This window comes from Aethalodelphis obliquidens, unplaced genomic scaffold (assembly GCF_003676395.1).
Source record: "Aethalodelphis obliquidens isolate GAN/ISIS:26980383/991018 unplaced genomic scaffold, ASM367639v1 scaffold29, whole genome shotgun sequence".
NCBI lineage: Eukaryota > Metazoa > Chordata > Mammalia > Artiodactyla > Delphinidae > Aethalodelphis > Aethalodelphis obliquidens.
The window spans coordinates 12365275-12382556 of NW_020837973.1; the positions used below are offsets into that span (position 1 = coordinate 12365275).

The following is a 17282-nucleotide window of genomic DNA, read 5'->3' on the forward strand; positions in this document are numbered from 1 at the left end:
ACCAGGAGGTGATTCTAAAGCAGGTTCTAGGCAGGGGGTGAGATGGCCAGCATTTCACTGAGAATAGATCCCTGTGGCCGCAGCGGGGAAGGACGGAGGAGAGCCAGAGCAGAGGGGCAGGCCCGAGTCAGGAGGCATCGCTGAGAGTTCAGGTGGGAGGGGTGATCCCTCAGACCAGGGCGAGGGCAGCCGAGATGGGGAGAAGAGGGCAGATAAAGAAACACCTAGGATTAAAAATTTTAGACGGATGGTCCTGAAGAGGGATGCTCCTAGGGTGGCTCCCAGGTTTCTGAGCTGATGGTAGGGGCACAGATTCATTCAAAACCACCATCATCAAGATCATGAAGAGTATGAACTGAGGCTTACGATGCCTCTGAAGGATGTGAGTGGAAATAGCATAGAGATATCTAGATGGCTTGTCTAGAGCTCAGAGGAGAGGGCTTGGCCACAGATCTTTATCTGGTGATCATCAATCTTGTTACAGATGGTTTAAACGTAGGGCATGCAGTAGATTCTTCACGAATAGAATACACAGTAAGGAGAGAGACGGATCTGAGGAACTTCAACATTTACACATCAGTAGATGAGCTCGGCCATCAGAAGCAGGAGAAAAACCAGGACGTGGTGGTGTGAGAGCCAATGGGAAGGGATGTTTCATGGACGAAGGCGCAGTCAACAGAGTGAAGAGTTGCTGAGACATCCATTAGGTCAACAAAAAGTGCCCGCTGGATTCAGTGGCAAGAGGGTCACTAGTGAGAACAGTGTGGGAGAACTGATGGGAGTGGAGGTCAGCATGGGGTAGGTAAAAGGAAGAAAGAGAAGTGAAAAAGTGGAGACAGTGAGAGGAAACTGGCCTTCCAAAAGGTGTGGCTGGGAAGTAATAGAGAATTGTAGCTAAAGACATACATGAGAAAAAGCCTCTTGTTGCTGTTGTTATGGTGTTAAGATGGCAGATGTCTGAGCATGTTTCCATGTCAAAGAGAAATGATCCAGGGGAGAGAGAAGGAGTCACTGATAACCAATCAAATAAGGTTCCTGAGAAAGCAGGACAGGATAGGCTTCAAGGCACAGGAGGAAGAAGTGGCCTTGGACAGAGGAGGGACACCTCCTCTCCTGGAATGGGAGGGGGAACGAAGATGAGGCAAGGGTCTGAAAGTAGGCATGTGGGTTTAAATTTCTCAGTGAGGTAGGCAATGAGGTCACCTGCCAGGGAGAGTGAAGTGGGTGGAGACCCTCTGACATGGTTACTAGAGTCCGCCGAGGTGAGTGATGAGAGGATGAATCTATACTTTGATCCGTTTGTCCCGCTGTGTAACTTTTTGCTGGAGTGCTTGCTACCTGGGTGCAGGTGGTGCAAGGTGCACACCATTGGGTGGTTCAGGACGGGGATTTTGCCCGAAGGCTGAGATGGAAAGGCAGGAGACAAAGGGACCTAGAGTAGTGCAGCCAGATTACTCAGCTGGGATCCTGGGATCCCAGCCCTGGGATCTCAGCTGACTTCAGAAGGCCAGGGCTGATGACAGCACAAAGAGGAAAGGACTAGAGGTCCCACTGAGGCCCAACACCCCATGAGAATTCTCATTTGATACTGAGCAAGCTAAGAAAGTCTAGATGATCACAAAATAAATCAAAAACATATGACTATTACAATAATGGTGACACAGAAAAGCATGGCATGCTGGAACCAAAGCAAGAGGTTTTTTTTGTATTATGATGGGAAATTAATTAGCTTAGTAAAAGTTTTTCAAACTGGGAGTTGCCACTGAAATTCAAGGCATTATAAACTCTTTTCATTTTATCGTTGGTGATTGTTACTCCCTATCTACCTATGCCGAGGTGGTATTTCAAAGGACTTTGCCTAGGATCTATTTATTCATTACCAAGTCTGGTAATTAACAAATGCTTTCAAGTAATGAGAGGACTGAAGCTGGGGGGTGGGAGGGGAAGCAGAAGACTTAAGAACAAACACTGAATTTATTCCCCCAACCAAATTGTGGCAGGAACTCCAACTATAAGGTTTAAAACAGAAACTTCACCAGGAAAAGCCCAAGGCCAGATGGCACCTGAATCCAGCTTCCATTGCCCCTACCAACCAGTTATGTTTATTCCGAGCTTTTGAGCCCTCCCAACAGGCAGCGGCCAGGACCAGGTTTAAAATTAAGAAGGAAGGGCATCCCTGGTGGCGCAGTGGTTGGGGGTCCGCCTGCCGATGCAAGGGACACGGGTTCGTGCCCCGTTCCGGGAGGATCCCACATGCCGCGGAGCGGCTGGGCCCGTGAGCCATGGCCGCTGAGCCTGCGCATCCGGAGCCTGTGCTCCGCAACGGGAGAGGCCACAACAGTGAGAGGCCCGCGTACCGGCAAAAGAAAAAAAAAAAAAATTAAGAAGGAAAATGGCTGTGGGGGCACTGGCAAAGAATTTTTCAGGGATGTGATTTCTTCCTCTACCCTTGGATGCTGCTATATTTATCTTAGGCGAAGATAGGTGGGGTTTTTTTATGTTTTTTTGTTTTTTGCTTTTGAGATAACACATCTACAAACGCTCACTGAGTTGCTGATGCTAATGCTAAACATAAGAGCTGTTTCCTTAATTTCAAATTAAGTGACTAGAGTGAACAAGGCAGTTTAGTTCATCCCTCAGAGGATGAATTAAAAGTGAGACCAGGCCAAAAAATCTCTAATAACTCACCAAGAAAATTAACAAAGATATATCAAAGAATGACGTTAGCTGGTATTCACGCTTGTGCGCGTGCACACACTCACACACACACACACAAAATAATGTTAGCAGGAAGTAATTTAAATCACTTTTAATAGTGATCCATGGAGCAAATGCAATTAATTTGGAAATCTAATTCTTGGTCTTTAGGGAGGTACTAACAGTTGAACAGTAGATTATTTCAGAAAGGTGGCTGAAAGACTAGCGTGTACAAAAGGGAAAAACCAGGAAGAAATGTGTGGACATGTTCATAGAATGGAACTGAGAATTGGGAAGGGAGCTTAGAAATCGGTCCACCTCCTTCTCCGTGAAGAAATCGTTCTCCAAACCCTTGACTGTAGGAACTAAGTCTAACATACAGACTATGGGAATTAAATCTAATTTGCTGCTAAAATTTTTCATGATATCTTTGGAGGAAGAAGACAGGAAGGAGAATGGAAACCAGGGCTGGTGCCAGACCTCAGGGAACTGGACAGAAGTATAATGTTCTCAGACGAAGCCGACTTCCTGATTCTTTCCAAATGTGGGAGAATGATGCGTGAGTGGCAGCCCCAGGTGACAACAACATTTAAGAATAATACCTAGGGCTTCCCTGGTGGCACAGTGGTTGAGAGTCTGCCTGCCGATGCAGGGGACACGGCTTTGTGCCCCGGTCCGGGAAGATCCCACATGCCGCGGAGCGGCTGGGCCCGTGAGCCATGGCCGCTGAGCCTGCGTGTCTGGAGCCTGTGCTCCGCAACGGGAGAGGGCACAACAGTGAGAGGCCCGCATACGGCAAAAAAATAAATAAAAAAAAATAAAAAAAAATAAAGAATAATTCCTAGGAGCATTCTCTAGAAGCTAGCATCTAGTGACTCAGCCACACAGAGGTCCATGTGTGCACAGTGACCCTGTGACCACCCACTAGCTTTGACTTGAGTCATTTCACGTGCAAGTGCCTTAACAATAAAGGGCAAAACCTCTGATAGTAAATTTAAATTCCTACAACACCCATTCCTGCAAGATCCTACACGCTTGTATCATGGAGGGGGGGTTCCATTTGCTCATTCACTTAACAAGCATTTATGGAAGTTCACGTTTGTTTTGAGTAATGCAGGGATGCTCGCGGAGCGGACGGTTGTAAATGAGGCAGCAGCCGGTTCTGTCCATCACCTGAAAGGGGCTCTGACAGCTCTGATGGACACACGGATCACATTTACCTGAGCTATGACGTCTGAGATTGAGGCACATCCGACCAGGAAACTGTATTTGTGTTTTAAGAGAATGCCAGCATGGGTCCATGCCTGCCAGGAAGGAGAGAATAGGGTATGAGATACACCTTTGGGATTAGGTTATTTCTGGTCATTATGAGTCCCTGGGCATTCCTGAAACAGAATAGAAACGCACCCCCCAACCTTAGTAGCACAGGCTTCATAAATCTTTGATTGGTAAAATGACTGTAACTTAGCCTGGCGGCTAGGACCACATGAGACTTAAGTGGAACCAATGACTGCACAGTGTGTATTTGGTACCAGTTCTATGCAGACTAGTGTACTGGTTTGTGTGTCTGGTAGGAAACCTGGCTGAATACCAGGAATGGGGGGCCAGTGGGAGTCACACAGCACAGCATTCTCCATCCGTGAAGCATGTTCTAACGAGGGCTCTAAACTGGATCCGAGTTACTACCGTCACTGCAGGCACTCACTGACTGATCAGGGTTCTACTGTTTCCTTCTCTTTAAGTTTGGGCGGGATCCCATCTGTCACTTCGTGCCTTTGAGGAAAATTAAGAGGAAAGTCCTCCAAGGGTTACAGACAGTGAAAGTTCCAGGGGATGGCAGGTTTGGAGAAGGTTTGAAGTTCAAAGTAGGATCTGCTTAAGCATCATCCTTCTAACCAGTAAAGGCTGACCTGAACTGACAAAGGAATAACATTTCACGTGAGCTAAACATAATCAGACAAGTATGATTTATTTCCTAGGTCTGTGTCAAGACTTTATAGCTGCTGCTACATCTACTTCCTCCTCAGCTCGTAGGGCCAAAGGTGCTAAATGTGAAAAGAAATGCAAGGCGTAGATAACATTTGCAAATTGTGGCTTGTAGGCTACCTTTGTTGACCAAAAGCTGTCTGGACGATAAGCTTTGTGATTTGCAAATATTATCTCTCCAACAAATACATCAGGGCCATGCTGCAAGGTGTGTGTGTGTGCGCGTGTGCGTGCATGTGCATGTGTGTGTGTGTGTTTGGGGTGATATGTATTATTTTGGTTTTTATTAGCAATCTCTTACTACTGGGCCTTTTGGGGGAGTTGAGAGATGAAACATGGAAGAAAAGGGTGTCCATCACAGATGTTCTGGGGTTAGACTGAGCTTTGGAAACTTCCGTGGCAAATAAACAAAGAAGGGAAGTGGAACACAGGGCACTAAAGAGTCTGTGAGTCACTTTTAGTCCTGAGTTCCCTGAGTTCACTGTATAATTATGTTTACACAGTCCCAGCACAGACAGGAGGGCAGGCATTAGAGCAGAATCATGGACTCTGCTGAAGAAGCTGGGCTTTTACTCTCTTAGGTTGTGAAAAAGGTCACTCCATTCAATTCTCTCACTGCTTTGAAAGCACTGTGGTACCACCTCAGTCCAGCCTGGGCCCTGTGGGGAATCCGGTTCTACACACTCCAAACCCTTGGCTGTTTTCTTTTTGGGGTAGCGGGTATGGGAGCAGGGGGTATGCATCAACTACCAGAGTAAACACACCTGGTGATAAGCAAGAAAAAGAAAATCCAGGTACAAGTGTCCCAGGGGCCAAATTCTCCACCTAAAGTGATGTCACGACAACTAAAAATCAGGACCTCCGGTGGAAACTAAGGGTTTAATATCTAAGGCTCCCTGGCCCACCAGTAGGAAGCTGTCAGATTCAAGAAGGCTGCCCCCGTAACCCTGCTACAGGCACATTAAGACTTCTGATGACATCTGAGACGATGGACCACATACATTTTTACACTGCATCATTCCTCTGAGGACTGGGGGCTAATGCCATACCTCAATACCTCCATTCATCTCACACGTCTAATGTATATAGAACTGGAGGTAAGGAGTGGTAGAAAAACCTATATAGATTATCATATGTTAAAGTCTCCTTCCAAGGGTAATTTAAAATGGAGCCCAAAGAAAAGGTTTATTTTCTAGCATTAGACATTGTTGGAAATATAGAAATATATATATTTGGCTAAGTCTCTTTTATATCTGTAACACAGATGAATAGGAAAAAAGCATTCTCTGAGAACTCTTCAGTATCAGAACAAAGAATTTAATCTATGGAAGTCAGCCACCCTCAGCTAATCTAGCAAAGCTGGCTATTAAAGTAATAAAATCCTATCAGTATATTCAAGCGAGTCTTATTCTAAAAAGCTTTGGGTGCTTATACCACACAAGTGGTAAGTTTATCTGAAAGCTATTCTGATCCCTTGATCCTGAATATATCAGAAAGGAATTTATATTTGAATCAATTTTCCAAACAAGCTCTCTTGCCTACTGCCAGAACTTGTGGCAAATATAGATAATTCTCATAAAATAAACTGAAAAGATGGACTGGTTAAAAGTCAGTGGTCCCTTCTGCACTGCTGAGCCCTTCTGCACTGCTGGCGGGGATGTAAAATGGTGCAGCTGGTGCTGAACTCAGTATGACAGGTCCTCAAAACATTAAAAACAGAATTACCATATGATCCAGCAATTCCACTTCTGGGTATATACCCCAAAGAATTAAAGCAAGGACTCAAAGGGCTATTGGCTCACTCATGTTCACAGTGGCACTATTCATAGTAGCCAAAAGGTGGCAGTAACCCCGGTGTGTCCACTGATGGATGAAAGGGTAAACCAATGTGGCTTTTACACATACAAGGAATACTATTCAGCCTTAAAAAGAGGGACATTCTGACACATGCTGCATACAACATGCATGAACCTTGAAGACATTCTGCTAAGTGAAATAAGCCCGTCACAAAAAGACAAATATTGTAGGACTCCACTCACGAGGTACCGAGAACAGTCAAGTTCATAGAGACAGAAGTAGAGTGGTGGGAGCCAGGGGCTGGGGTCGGGGGTGGGAGTTAGTGTTCAATGGGGCAGAGACTCAGCTGGGAAGATGGAGAGGGCCGAGGGTGGATGGCGGTGATGGGAGCACCACGATGTGAATGCACCTAATGCCACTGAAGTGGGTGCTTAAAAATGGTTAAGATGGGAAGTTTTATGTTATATGTATATGATCACAATCGGGAAAAAAATGTGGTGGGCAGTGAAGACAGCCTCGGATGTGCTGGTCACTTTCTGGGGGGAATAAGTGGAGCCGTTTCCATTTCTGGGTTGCTGGGGGCTGGGGGAGGGGAGGGTGGGGAGGCAGTGTTTCATGGGAATAGAGTCACTATCCCAAGATGAAAAGAGTTCTGAAGAGTCGCAGCAATGTGAATATACTCCATGCCATTGAACTGTATACATAAAAATGGTTAAAATGGTGAAGTTTAGGTTACGTATTTTTTACCATAAGTTTTTTAAACAGTGCCAACGATCTTCTCTACTCACCATTGCATCCATAAAAGGGAAGGCAGCAAGATACAGGAAGGCCCTTCTCGTTTTGTTCCCCACTGACTCATCCACATGGTGCAATTTATTGATGATGTAGTAGCCTAAGTCACTATATGCTGCAGAAGGTAAAACAAAACAAAACAGAACATGGCAATATTTAGAAAACATTATCCTCATAAGCTTTTTATCTCAAAAGTTTTTTTTAAATAAATTTATTTATCTTATTTTATTTATTTTTGGCTGCATTTGGGTCTTTGTTGATGCCCGCGGGCTTTTCTCTAGTTGCGGCGAGCGGGGGCTACTCCTCGTTGCGGTGCACGGGCCTCTCATTGAGGTGGCTTCTCCTGTTGCGGAGCACAGGCTCTAGGCGTGCAGGCTTCAGTAGTTGTGGCATGTGGGCTCAGCAGTTGTGGCTCGTGGGCTCAGTAGTTGTGGCTCATGGGCTCTAGAGCGCAGGCTCGGTAGTTGTGGCGCACAGGCTTAGTTGCTCCGCGGCATGCGGGATCTTCCCAGACCAGGGCTCGAACCCATGTCCCCTGCATTGGCAGGCGGATTCTTAATCACTGTGCCACCAGGGAAGCCCTCAAAAGTTTAAAAACAATTTTAAATATAATATTTGGGTTTTGGTACAAAAATTACAAAATTCAGATGAGCAAAAAGAAGAAAATCATCTACAGTCTCATTCATCCCTCTGCCCAGAAGGGGTCACCGTTGAAACTCTAGGTTCTAATTGCCCAGTTCTTTTACAGGTGTGTGTGGTGGATTATGCGTGAGTGTTTTAACATAACAATGGGATAACGTACCTTTCGATAAAAATGTTAAAGCTAGCTTTTCACTGTTTGTTATTCCTTTTGTATCATTTTTTGGGGAGGAGGGTGGTAACTGTGGGTATAGTCTTCCCAGTGGAAAAATGCTATCTCTGTGCTTTCCAAGTCCCTCCAACATGAGGACCTGTGACCAGTGTGTGACTGGAACATAATGGGCCTTAACCAACACAGGCTGAATGAATGTGTTGGTGCCAAAGGGAGAGAAAGGAAGAAAGAGAAAGGTCTCCTAGTGTCTGCTAGGCGTTCTGGCAGACATTGTTAGTAAAGGTTAAATACAATATTCAGCTATTTGCTACCTCATTGATACAATGTTTAGACTATATAGGAAAACAATGATCTTTGTGTTTTCATAGTGCTCTAATAGTAGTGTTCCCGCTGTTCATTCTCTTGTAAATATGAATATCCATGTACTTGACAACTGCAGCAGAGGCTTTGAAATCAGAAAGGAGATAAAATTTAGTGTCTCACTTTGTGGAATAATAAGAATCCCTCCCCCCATCTCAAAGTTTGGGGGACGACTTATTACCATATAAACTGGTAAAAAGAAATAATCCTCCATCCTCTGTCGGGATTAGTCTGGAATTATGGGGATGTTGGATTAAGTGTGCTCTTCAGGATGATATCCAAGTTATTTAAATGTCTATAAATAGAAATCTCAGCGAGGGTAGAGGTACAAGTAAGTGATTTCAAGGGGTAGGGGGCTGGGATGGCTAAGACATCCAGCATGCAATGCTGGTGGGACAGGCAAATGCAGGCGAGGAGGGCCCACTCCTCCCAGGAAGGGCAGAGGTGGAAACCAAGAGGCGAGCTGCCAGGTGAGCCCAGGTGGCAGGTGTGGAGCGTGGCGGGACCAGCAAAACCACTGAGGCAGCAAGAAGAGAAATCCAGGAGGGAGGGTGGCACTTGGCAGAAAGAGAAAAGACTGGGGAAATGGGATTAGTTACGGCCAGGGACAAGGAAGGCAGCTGTGATGTCCTGCTTGGATCAGAAGGCACGTGGGTGACCTGATCCTGGAAAGCAGGAGGAAGCCCTCCAGCCCGACTTGGCAGGGAGGTGAGAAGTGCATTCAGACCTGAGATTAGCTGGTGAAACACAAAGCCAGGATAAAGATGTTGCTGGACCACACACAGAGCTTACTTTGGGTGCCGAGATTTGGAAATCGTGGCTGCTGTTGATTTGTACACTCCTTTTCATTCAGTCAAGTTCACTGCGCTGAGACCTGCGCAGAGATGGTCCTGACCCTGCCCACCCCACTGCCCCTCCCAGCAGAGACCGCCGGCAATAGTAAAGGCAGCCACGCTGGGCGAGCAGAGCAATGCTAAGCGCACGAGCCCGGGGCTGGCTCTGAAGAGCTCAGGAACTAACATTTCCTGGTAAAGGTTAGCGCCAATACAAACGCCAGCTGACTGGACTGGACTGGATGGCTAACGCTGGGCCCTTGAGATTAGAAAAGGCTGAGATCTGGAGGGCAATGTATGGATTGACCTGTGTCCCCGCACAATTCATTTGCTGAGTCCTTAGTCCCCAGGACCTCAGAAGGTGACCTTATTTGACAACCAGGTCATGGCAGGTATAATTACCTGAGATGGGGTCACGCTGGAGAAGAGTGGGCTCTTGGTGTCCTTCTCAAAAGGGGGAATTTGGACACAGAGATAGACACGCACAAGGAGAAGCCCATGAAAACATGAAGGCAGAGATCGGGGAGATGCTTCCACAAGCCAAGGGACAGCGCACGTTGCAAACCACTGGAAGCTGGAGAGGGGCCTGGGACAGACTCTCCGTCACGGCCTCAGACAGAACCAACCTCACTGCCACCACCTCGACCTTCCAGCCTCCAGACCGTGAGACCACACACTTCTGCTGTCTGTGTTGCTCTGTTAGGACAGACCTAGCAAACTCATACAGGTGGCTTCTAGGAAGGGGAGAATTATTTTCCCGTGAGTCTCTGGGGTAATGGCAGGAAAAGAAGGGACGTGTGAATTTGGACAGCTGAGAGCAGGGCGTGCAGTTTGCTCATGTGGCCTGAGTGTATAGGGATCAGTATAAATAAGCTTCTCTACTTCTGTGAATATACCTAAGTGTACCAACTTATTACACTATTTTAACTAAAACATCAAAAACAGTGCCTTTATGTAGAGCAGTGAAGAGCTGACATCTGAAGTTTAACAGGGTCTGAAGGACTGCTGGGTGCTGAGCTCGACCAAGCCTCTGACTCTGCCAGGATGTTTCCCCCACGTCATTCCCCTGCTTTGTTCAGTCTGCAGCTCCAGGGTCCCCAGGTGCCAGGGGTACTTTGAGACCAATGGGCCCAAGGATGCTTTTGCTTCTTTTTACTTCTTGTCCTCCTTTAGCTACCAGAGAAAAACTTTGGAGGCCAAGGGAAGAAGCTTTCTTCCCGTCTTTCTTCCTTCCTTTTACTCCTCCCATATGTAGTAGAAGAAGAGTCTGGTTATAACTACAAAGGTTGTTTCCACCCTGTGAGCTGGGAGAGTAAAATCCCAGCGGCTGTTTTCCACCCAGTATCGCCTCACCCTCCCCTCCCGTGTCCCAGAGCTGTTTCTGGCTGGAGGTATAGGCGGGGGGGTAATTTGTTTAAAGCACTTTGCATAGAGTCTATAATTACCAGGCTAGCTGCCTTAATGACATTTAGTAACCTTCAACTTCTATAAGCTGCCTTACCAAGAGTCTTCTGAAATAGCTTAGAGTCCTTATGAAAAGTAGGACATTAGAAAGAAAAATTAAGCAAGGTTTTTGAATAGATGTACATGGAGTTCATGGCCTGGCTGCAGCAGGAGGACACGGACTTAACCTATTTACAGGTAGACAGCTTTGAGCTGCCCAAACAAGAAGCAGGAAGGGCCATTCAAATCCCTAGCTCCTCTGACCTCAGAATTATTTTCCCGTGAGACTCTGGGGTAATGGAGCGATGGATCTTTCCAGAATTACTGGTTCTCAAACTTGTTCATCCAGAGTCGCCAGCACTTGTTGCAAATGCCATGAAATTTAGTATTAATCAAAATAAGCCTCATTACCTATAATTTTCCCATGGGAATTGAAGAAAAAGCCCTCTTTCCATTTTTAGTAAAAGAATAATATGTGCATTTCCAAGGGGCAAATTTGGGAGCCCTTATTCTAATTCTAATGCCTTAGTTCCCATGTTTAAAAGTCTCACAAGTGCTACGGATTGACCCACTGTGTTCTGTTTACCAAGGCTCCTGCAACTCGGGTATCTTGAGCCAGGCTCCAGGTACACATAGAATAGATATGAACTTTCTGGCCAGTGGATCTCTAGATTACAAGTCTGTCAGTCCAACACAATTCCAAGTGTGGAATTGTGGCTAATTGCATAAGGTTTGGGTGGTACATTTTCTGGAGCATCTTTTCCTCACCATCTGCACCATACATTCCTGGGGAAGTGCCTGTGTGATCAGTGGGACCCACTCCGGCCATGTGCAAATGTCTGGGGAAACCCATAACCATGTGCAGATCTCTCAAGGATGAGAGAATGCGTGGCTTTCTCTTTCTCCAAAAAGAGAAAAAAAATCAGAGAAAATGAATATGAAACACAAGAAAAAACATTATGTACAGCAAATGTAATAAAAAGGACCTAGTGAAAGTTCTCTCCTTTACTGGGGCAAACACAATAACAGTTGACCCCACAAAGGAGTTCTTGGTCCTCTCTGACCTGAGTCTACCTCTGATGTCTCACCGTGATCAGTAAATGGATGCCCAGATGTGACACCAGGTTAGCGAAGGAAAGGAGCTACAGTTGAAACTGGTTTTTCAAAGCTGGTGACGCTTAGCTTTGAAGTCCCTCCTAAGTGAGAAGATCCTCCAGCAGTTGGTAGATTATCGGTAGATACTGAGAGTTTGAAATGTCAAAGTTCATCCAGATTGGGAAAAAAAAAATCTAAGATAGAGATCATGCTGGGAATCAGGATTTCTCCAATGGCTAGAGGTACCATGGAATACACAAACTTAAAAAAAATATATTTTAAGAGTACCTCTGCCCCAGCACTAGTTCATAACCCAGGAGATTATGCAGACTGACAAAATATATTGAACTTTTCTAAATATTAAAAATTTCTTTAGAGACCATAACGTTATCAAGCAGTAAATAAGAATATACAGATCTTCCTTGTTGTTAAAGCTGTATTAAACATACTTACATGAACACTAGACTCAATCTGCTTTATTCAATATAGCTGTCCCTGAGATGTCACAAAAAAATTTTCACTGGTGTCAAAGGCTCTCCAAGGGACCCAGCTACAGCCGCAAAGCTCAATGCCTAACGCCCTCCCTGCGGGTCCTCTTTCTACTTTGCCCTTCCCTGCTCTCCTTCCCTTTCTCTCTTCCTCTCTCCCCCTTTTCCTGTCCCTGTTGCCTAACGGGCTCTTCTATAGTCTCAGGCTGCACACCTCCTTTACCTGGTTGCCTGCACCCTGGCACTGGGCATCCACCCTGTTGCCTGTGATATTCAACACCGAACTCATTTTCTTGCTCTACTCTCCCTGATTCATGAATGCGTGGCGGCTGTCTGCCTCCCACTTCTTCTCCTCCCCAAGGATGAATATCTTTTATATTTATCTCACCTCTGTATCCAACTTTGGATTAGTAGGACCTGAATGACATGCACGTACTATTTGTTCAATAAGTAATTTGTTGGACCACGGATAGGACAGATGGGGATTGGACTATTTTAAAGGTGAGTTAAACAAAGGGCAATTCTTTCACTCTTGTTTAGTCAAAGGCCCCCACATTCAAAGCAGGAAGGTCAACTCTACTAATACTAGTGGTGTGTCTGCTTAGAGTTAAACATTCATGTGAATAACATCGTAAGGGGAAATGGATGAATTTTATCAGTGTTTGAATATATCTAAAAAAGGAGAAATATTCATTAAACATACAGAAGGCATCTTGCTGGGAAAAGTAACTAATATTGTAAAGAATAAAATGAATAAACAGGTAAATTAGGAAACAAAGCAAAAAGAAACCAAGGAGTTGGCCATTAAACTGAAAAAGCACAGAACACGGTGATTTTGTTAAAACCACGAGCCTGAGGTTAGACAGAATTAACAGAGATGTAACAGACAAGAAGAGTCACCATCTGTAATCTTAAGTGGCTACAGCAGAATATTCATTTGGAGCACTGGGTCAAATTCTCCACTCCATCTTGTATCAAAGATAAGGGAAAAATTAGAAAGAGTCGTGCTGGAATACAACCAGCACTTTCAGAGCCAGTTAAGAGATGACCCACCCCATGAGCCTTTCAGAACCAATCCCTAAGAGAAAGAACTTCTTCCTCCTCTATGCTCTTGGATGCCTTTATATAAATGCTATGCAAAAGTTAGAAGGTCTAGATAACAGAAATAAATCTATTAAGGAGATAGGGAAATAGCACCTAAAAAGGAAAGTTTCAGGCAATTAGACTAGTTTCGCCTAAACAAAATAATATAGAGAAATTTGGTTTTAAGCCTAGGTTACTGTGGTTCCTATCTCACTCTGTGGGCTAAGCTGGTGAACGTGTAACACGCGGCTTCTTGTACTTACTCTGAGCCCTACTGAGGAGCTGTTCATGTGGGGAATACATACCCATTTCAGTATCAGGCCAAGCAAATACAATTAGGAAGACTGCCTGAGAGCAGACAATGGCTTCTAAAGTCAAATTATTTGGAACAGTTGCTTTTTTGTTTATCTATGTCACTGTTCCCTTGTCCCAAGCATAGACAGCCGAGAGCTGACTGTTAAAGTAGAAATGTCAGTGGCTGTTTCTAGCATTACTAAGATGTGAAAATGGGTTTTAGTGTCTAGTGTAGGTGACACATTGTAAAGTAGAAACTGAACGGGGGGACGTTCATGGATGGTAGGAAAATACTGTTGGAAAAGGTAAGGATGACAAAAGAGCAACATCCCACCTGGAGCTTGTGGTCAAGGTTATGGGGAAAAATCGGCAAGATCTGAGTATAGAAAAGCTTACGGGATTAGTGAAAAAAAGGAGAAAGGAAGGTGAGCAAAGATGCCTATGCAGCAGACAGTAGACGGCAAGAGAAGAATCAAACCATTAGGTGGAGAATTGAAATGAGGCCAACAAACTAGAAGAGGGAAAATCATTAAAATCTGAGTTTTAAGTCTTTGAAAGAAATTGATATTGCTTTCTTAGTAACTGTAGAAAGCATCTGTTTGTTGGAAGGAAAAGAAGTGATAATTGTAAAAATATCAACAGTGATAAAAGCAATTGTTAAATATATCTGGGATGTAGAACCATTTTGGTTCAAATGTAAGATTTTATGATTCCATTTTAAAATTGAAAAACTTGCATTTAACTTGGAAAATGATTTGATTTGATTTTTGTTTGATTTTTGATTTTTATTTCAGTGACCAAATGTCCCTCCCAACAGTGTCAATAATACAGTACACTCAAGTTTTCCTTAATTACTGACATCTAGTAATTAGCTATTAGCCCCAAAGTCTCATTTGAGCATGACTAAAACAGGGAATGTTGGGTTTATTTGGAAGTAAGTAGCTAAAAAGAAACTAATTTATCTTCCTTTTTAGGCAAAAATTTATTTAGACCCACTCATTGCACATATGGAATTTTCTCAAGTACGTATACCATCTATGAAAATGGCCCAGATCAAATGTAGCTGCAGAAGTTTTCTTTAAAACTCAGCGGATAAGTTAGTATTCAGGGTTTAAGTTAAGGGAAAGAAAAGCATCTCCTCTCTGTCCCATGCCCTGAAGCTCTGAGCCCCAGTGAAATGACCAATAGCAACACTTTGCCTGGATATTTGGCCCATGAGAAGCATCCTCTCGCCAACATTGTTCTTAGCACAAAATCCTATGTTGTATTAAAAAGGAAGACCACAGGGGCTCCCCTGGTGGCACTGCGGTTGGGAGTCCACCTGCCAATGCAGGGGACACGGGTTTGTGCCCCGGTCCGGGAAGATCCCACATGCCGCGGAGCGGCTTGGCCTGTGAGCCATGGCCGTTGAGTCTGCACGTGGCGGGAGAGGCCACAACAGTGAGAGGCCTGCGTACCGCAAAAAAAAAAAAGGAAGACCACAAAGGCCTCAGTCTATTTACTTTTAGATTCACAATTCTATGAGTAAACATGAGTTGACATCTGAGTACACTGTAAATGGTTTGGGTTAATCTCCCGGCTCTTCATTCACCACGGACATTCATGGTTCTCATACAACCAGTGCCAATTTGAAGACACACAATGGGTTTGTGAAGTGTTGTTCACAGGCTTTATGTAACTGGGTTCAGTAGGTGTGCCATTCAATTTTTATGCCAGGTAAGCTGAGCTGTTTTGAAGCCAAGGGGTTCTGAGATCATGCCCTTAGGGTTTTTTATCACCACCAAGAAGGCAGCAGAAGTAGAACTCCAGCTCTAAAGGAAGGGGCTTTCCTAGGTCTTGGTGAAACTGTAGGCCAGTCACTGTGTGTGATAAAATTTTCTTGTTGTTTCATGGAAAGAATGTTATGCCCAGAGTATTGAGTCTCATCTGAAATAGAAACACGGGGCCCTAAAAGGAGATAATTTTAATACATAAAACAATCTCATTTGTTTTCACTGCTGATAAGAATGAATCCTGAATAACACTCATTCTTATTTTTATTCTTAAGATTGAGCCTGATAAGATAAACACCAAGGTCCTACTGCACAGCACAGGGAACTATATTCATTATCTTCTAATAAACTATAGTGGAAGAGAATCTGAAAAAGAACATATCTATATACTGCATATATATGACATACATATACATATATGTATGTATATAGCTGAATCACTGTGCTGTACACCTGAAACTAACACATTATAAATCAACTATACTTCAATTAAAAAAGAAAAGAGTAAGTAATGTCTGTCTCTAACAAAAGCACCTGACATTTTTTTGACCTTACTGAAGGCTAATCCTAGATCTGCTCATCTGTTAATGAAACTCCTTCCTCACTGACACAGGGTTTGGGAACCAGGGACATACAGCTTGCCAGACAAAGGACATTTTCTTTTCTTGACCTAGGAGCACAAACTCCATGCCTTCCATCCCTTAAAATTGTCTTGATATTTAATAATTATGGAAGAAATCATTTACTACAATAAATACACGAAAATGAATTAAGAGGAAGAAGGAATTAGCAAAGCTAGATTCTTAAGGGACGGCCAACAGCCTTACCTATGAGGGTGTGGAAGACAGCGGCTATAGCACCGGCCACCACCATGCACAGGACAGCTTTGGTCCTGTCCCGCTTGCTGTTCACAAACACCAGGCCCACATTCTTGAAGTCACTCATGGGCCCCGTGAAGAACTTCATTAAGGAGTAGGCCAGCCCGTAGCTGGCCAGCATCTCCACTGCATCTTCCTTGACAGCTGCAATGCCCCGGTTCAAGGCCTGTGGAGGGAAGAAACCCACAAACAGCGTTAGGAATGGTGTCTTGGGGCTTCCGTGGTGGCGCAGTAGTTAAGAATCCGCCTGCCAATGCAGGGGACACGGGTTCGAGCCTTGGTCCGGGAAGATCCCACATGCCACGGAGCAGCTAAGCCCGTGTACCACAACTACTGAGCCTGCACTCTAGAGCCTGCGAGCCACAACTACTGAGCCTGCGCTCTAGAGCCCGCGAGCCACAACTACTGAGCCTGTGCTCTAGAGCCCGTGCTCCGCGACAAGAGAAGCCACCACGATGAGAAGCCACTGCAATGAGAAGCCCACGCACCACAACGAAGACCCAACACAGCCAAAAATAAATAAATAAATAAGAAACGCTGTCTTATATCTCCTACAATAAAACTCAGCAGGTCATGTTTCCATAGGCACTCTAAGCAGCTTATAGGGCAAAGCTCACTGTAATTTGATAAAGGTTATTAGTTTTCATTTTCATCCATATTAGCTTCATTTTGAAATATCTTCCTGTGGGGGAGATAGCTGTCCACTGGGGTGAAAGTAATAGAAAAAAACCCAACAAGCATTTTATGTTAATATCAGAAAATAATTCGGAGGAGTTCTGGTTAAAAGGTTAACACGTTAAATTTTATTTGTAGGCTGAACCTACAAAATAGCAACAGGCATTCTGGAAATGGGTCAGCCACTTTATATGGAGTAGGTGATGGTTTCTCTTTTCCTTTAAGGAAGGGGTGTGTGTGTGTGTGTGTGTGTGTGTGTGTGTGTGTGTGTGTGTGTG

General features: G+C 44.5%; 1 protein-coding gene across 1 annotated transcript in view; it reads right to left on the reverse strand.

Annotated features, from left to right (window-relative positions):
* The window catches only part of ANKH (ANKH inorganic pyrophosphate transport regulator), a 143830-nt gene that overhangs the window by 48870 nt on the left and 77678 nt on the right, over nt 1-17282 (reverse strand). The window contains exons 2-4 of the mRNA XM_027125340.1: nt 16279-16495; nt 7269-7387; nt 3918-4001 (exon numbers count right to left, since the gene is read on the reverse strand). Of these exons, the coding sequence (XP_026981141.1) occupies nt 3918-4001; nt 7269-7387; nt 16279-16495 (420 nt within the window). The remainder of the gene's footprint in view (nt 1-3917; nt 4002-7268; nt 7388-16278; nt 16496-17282) is intronic.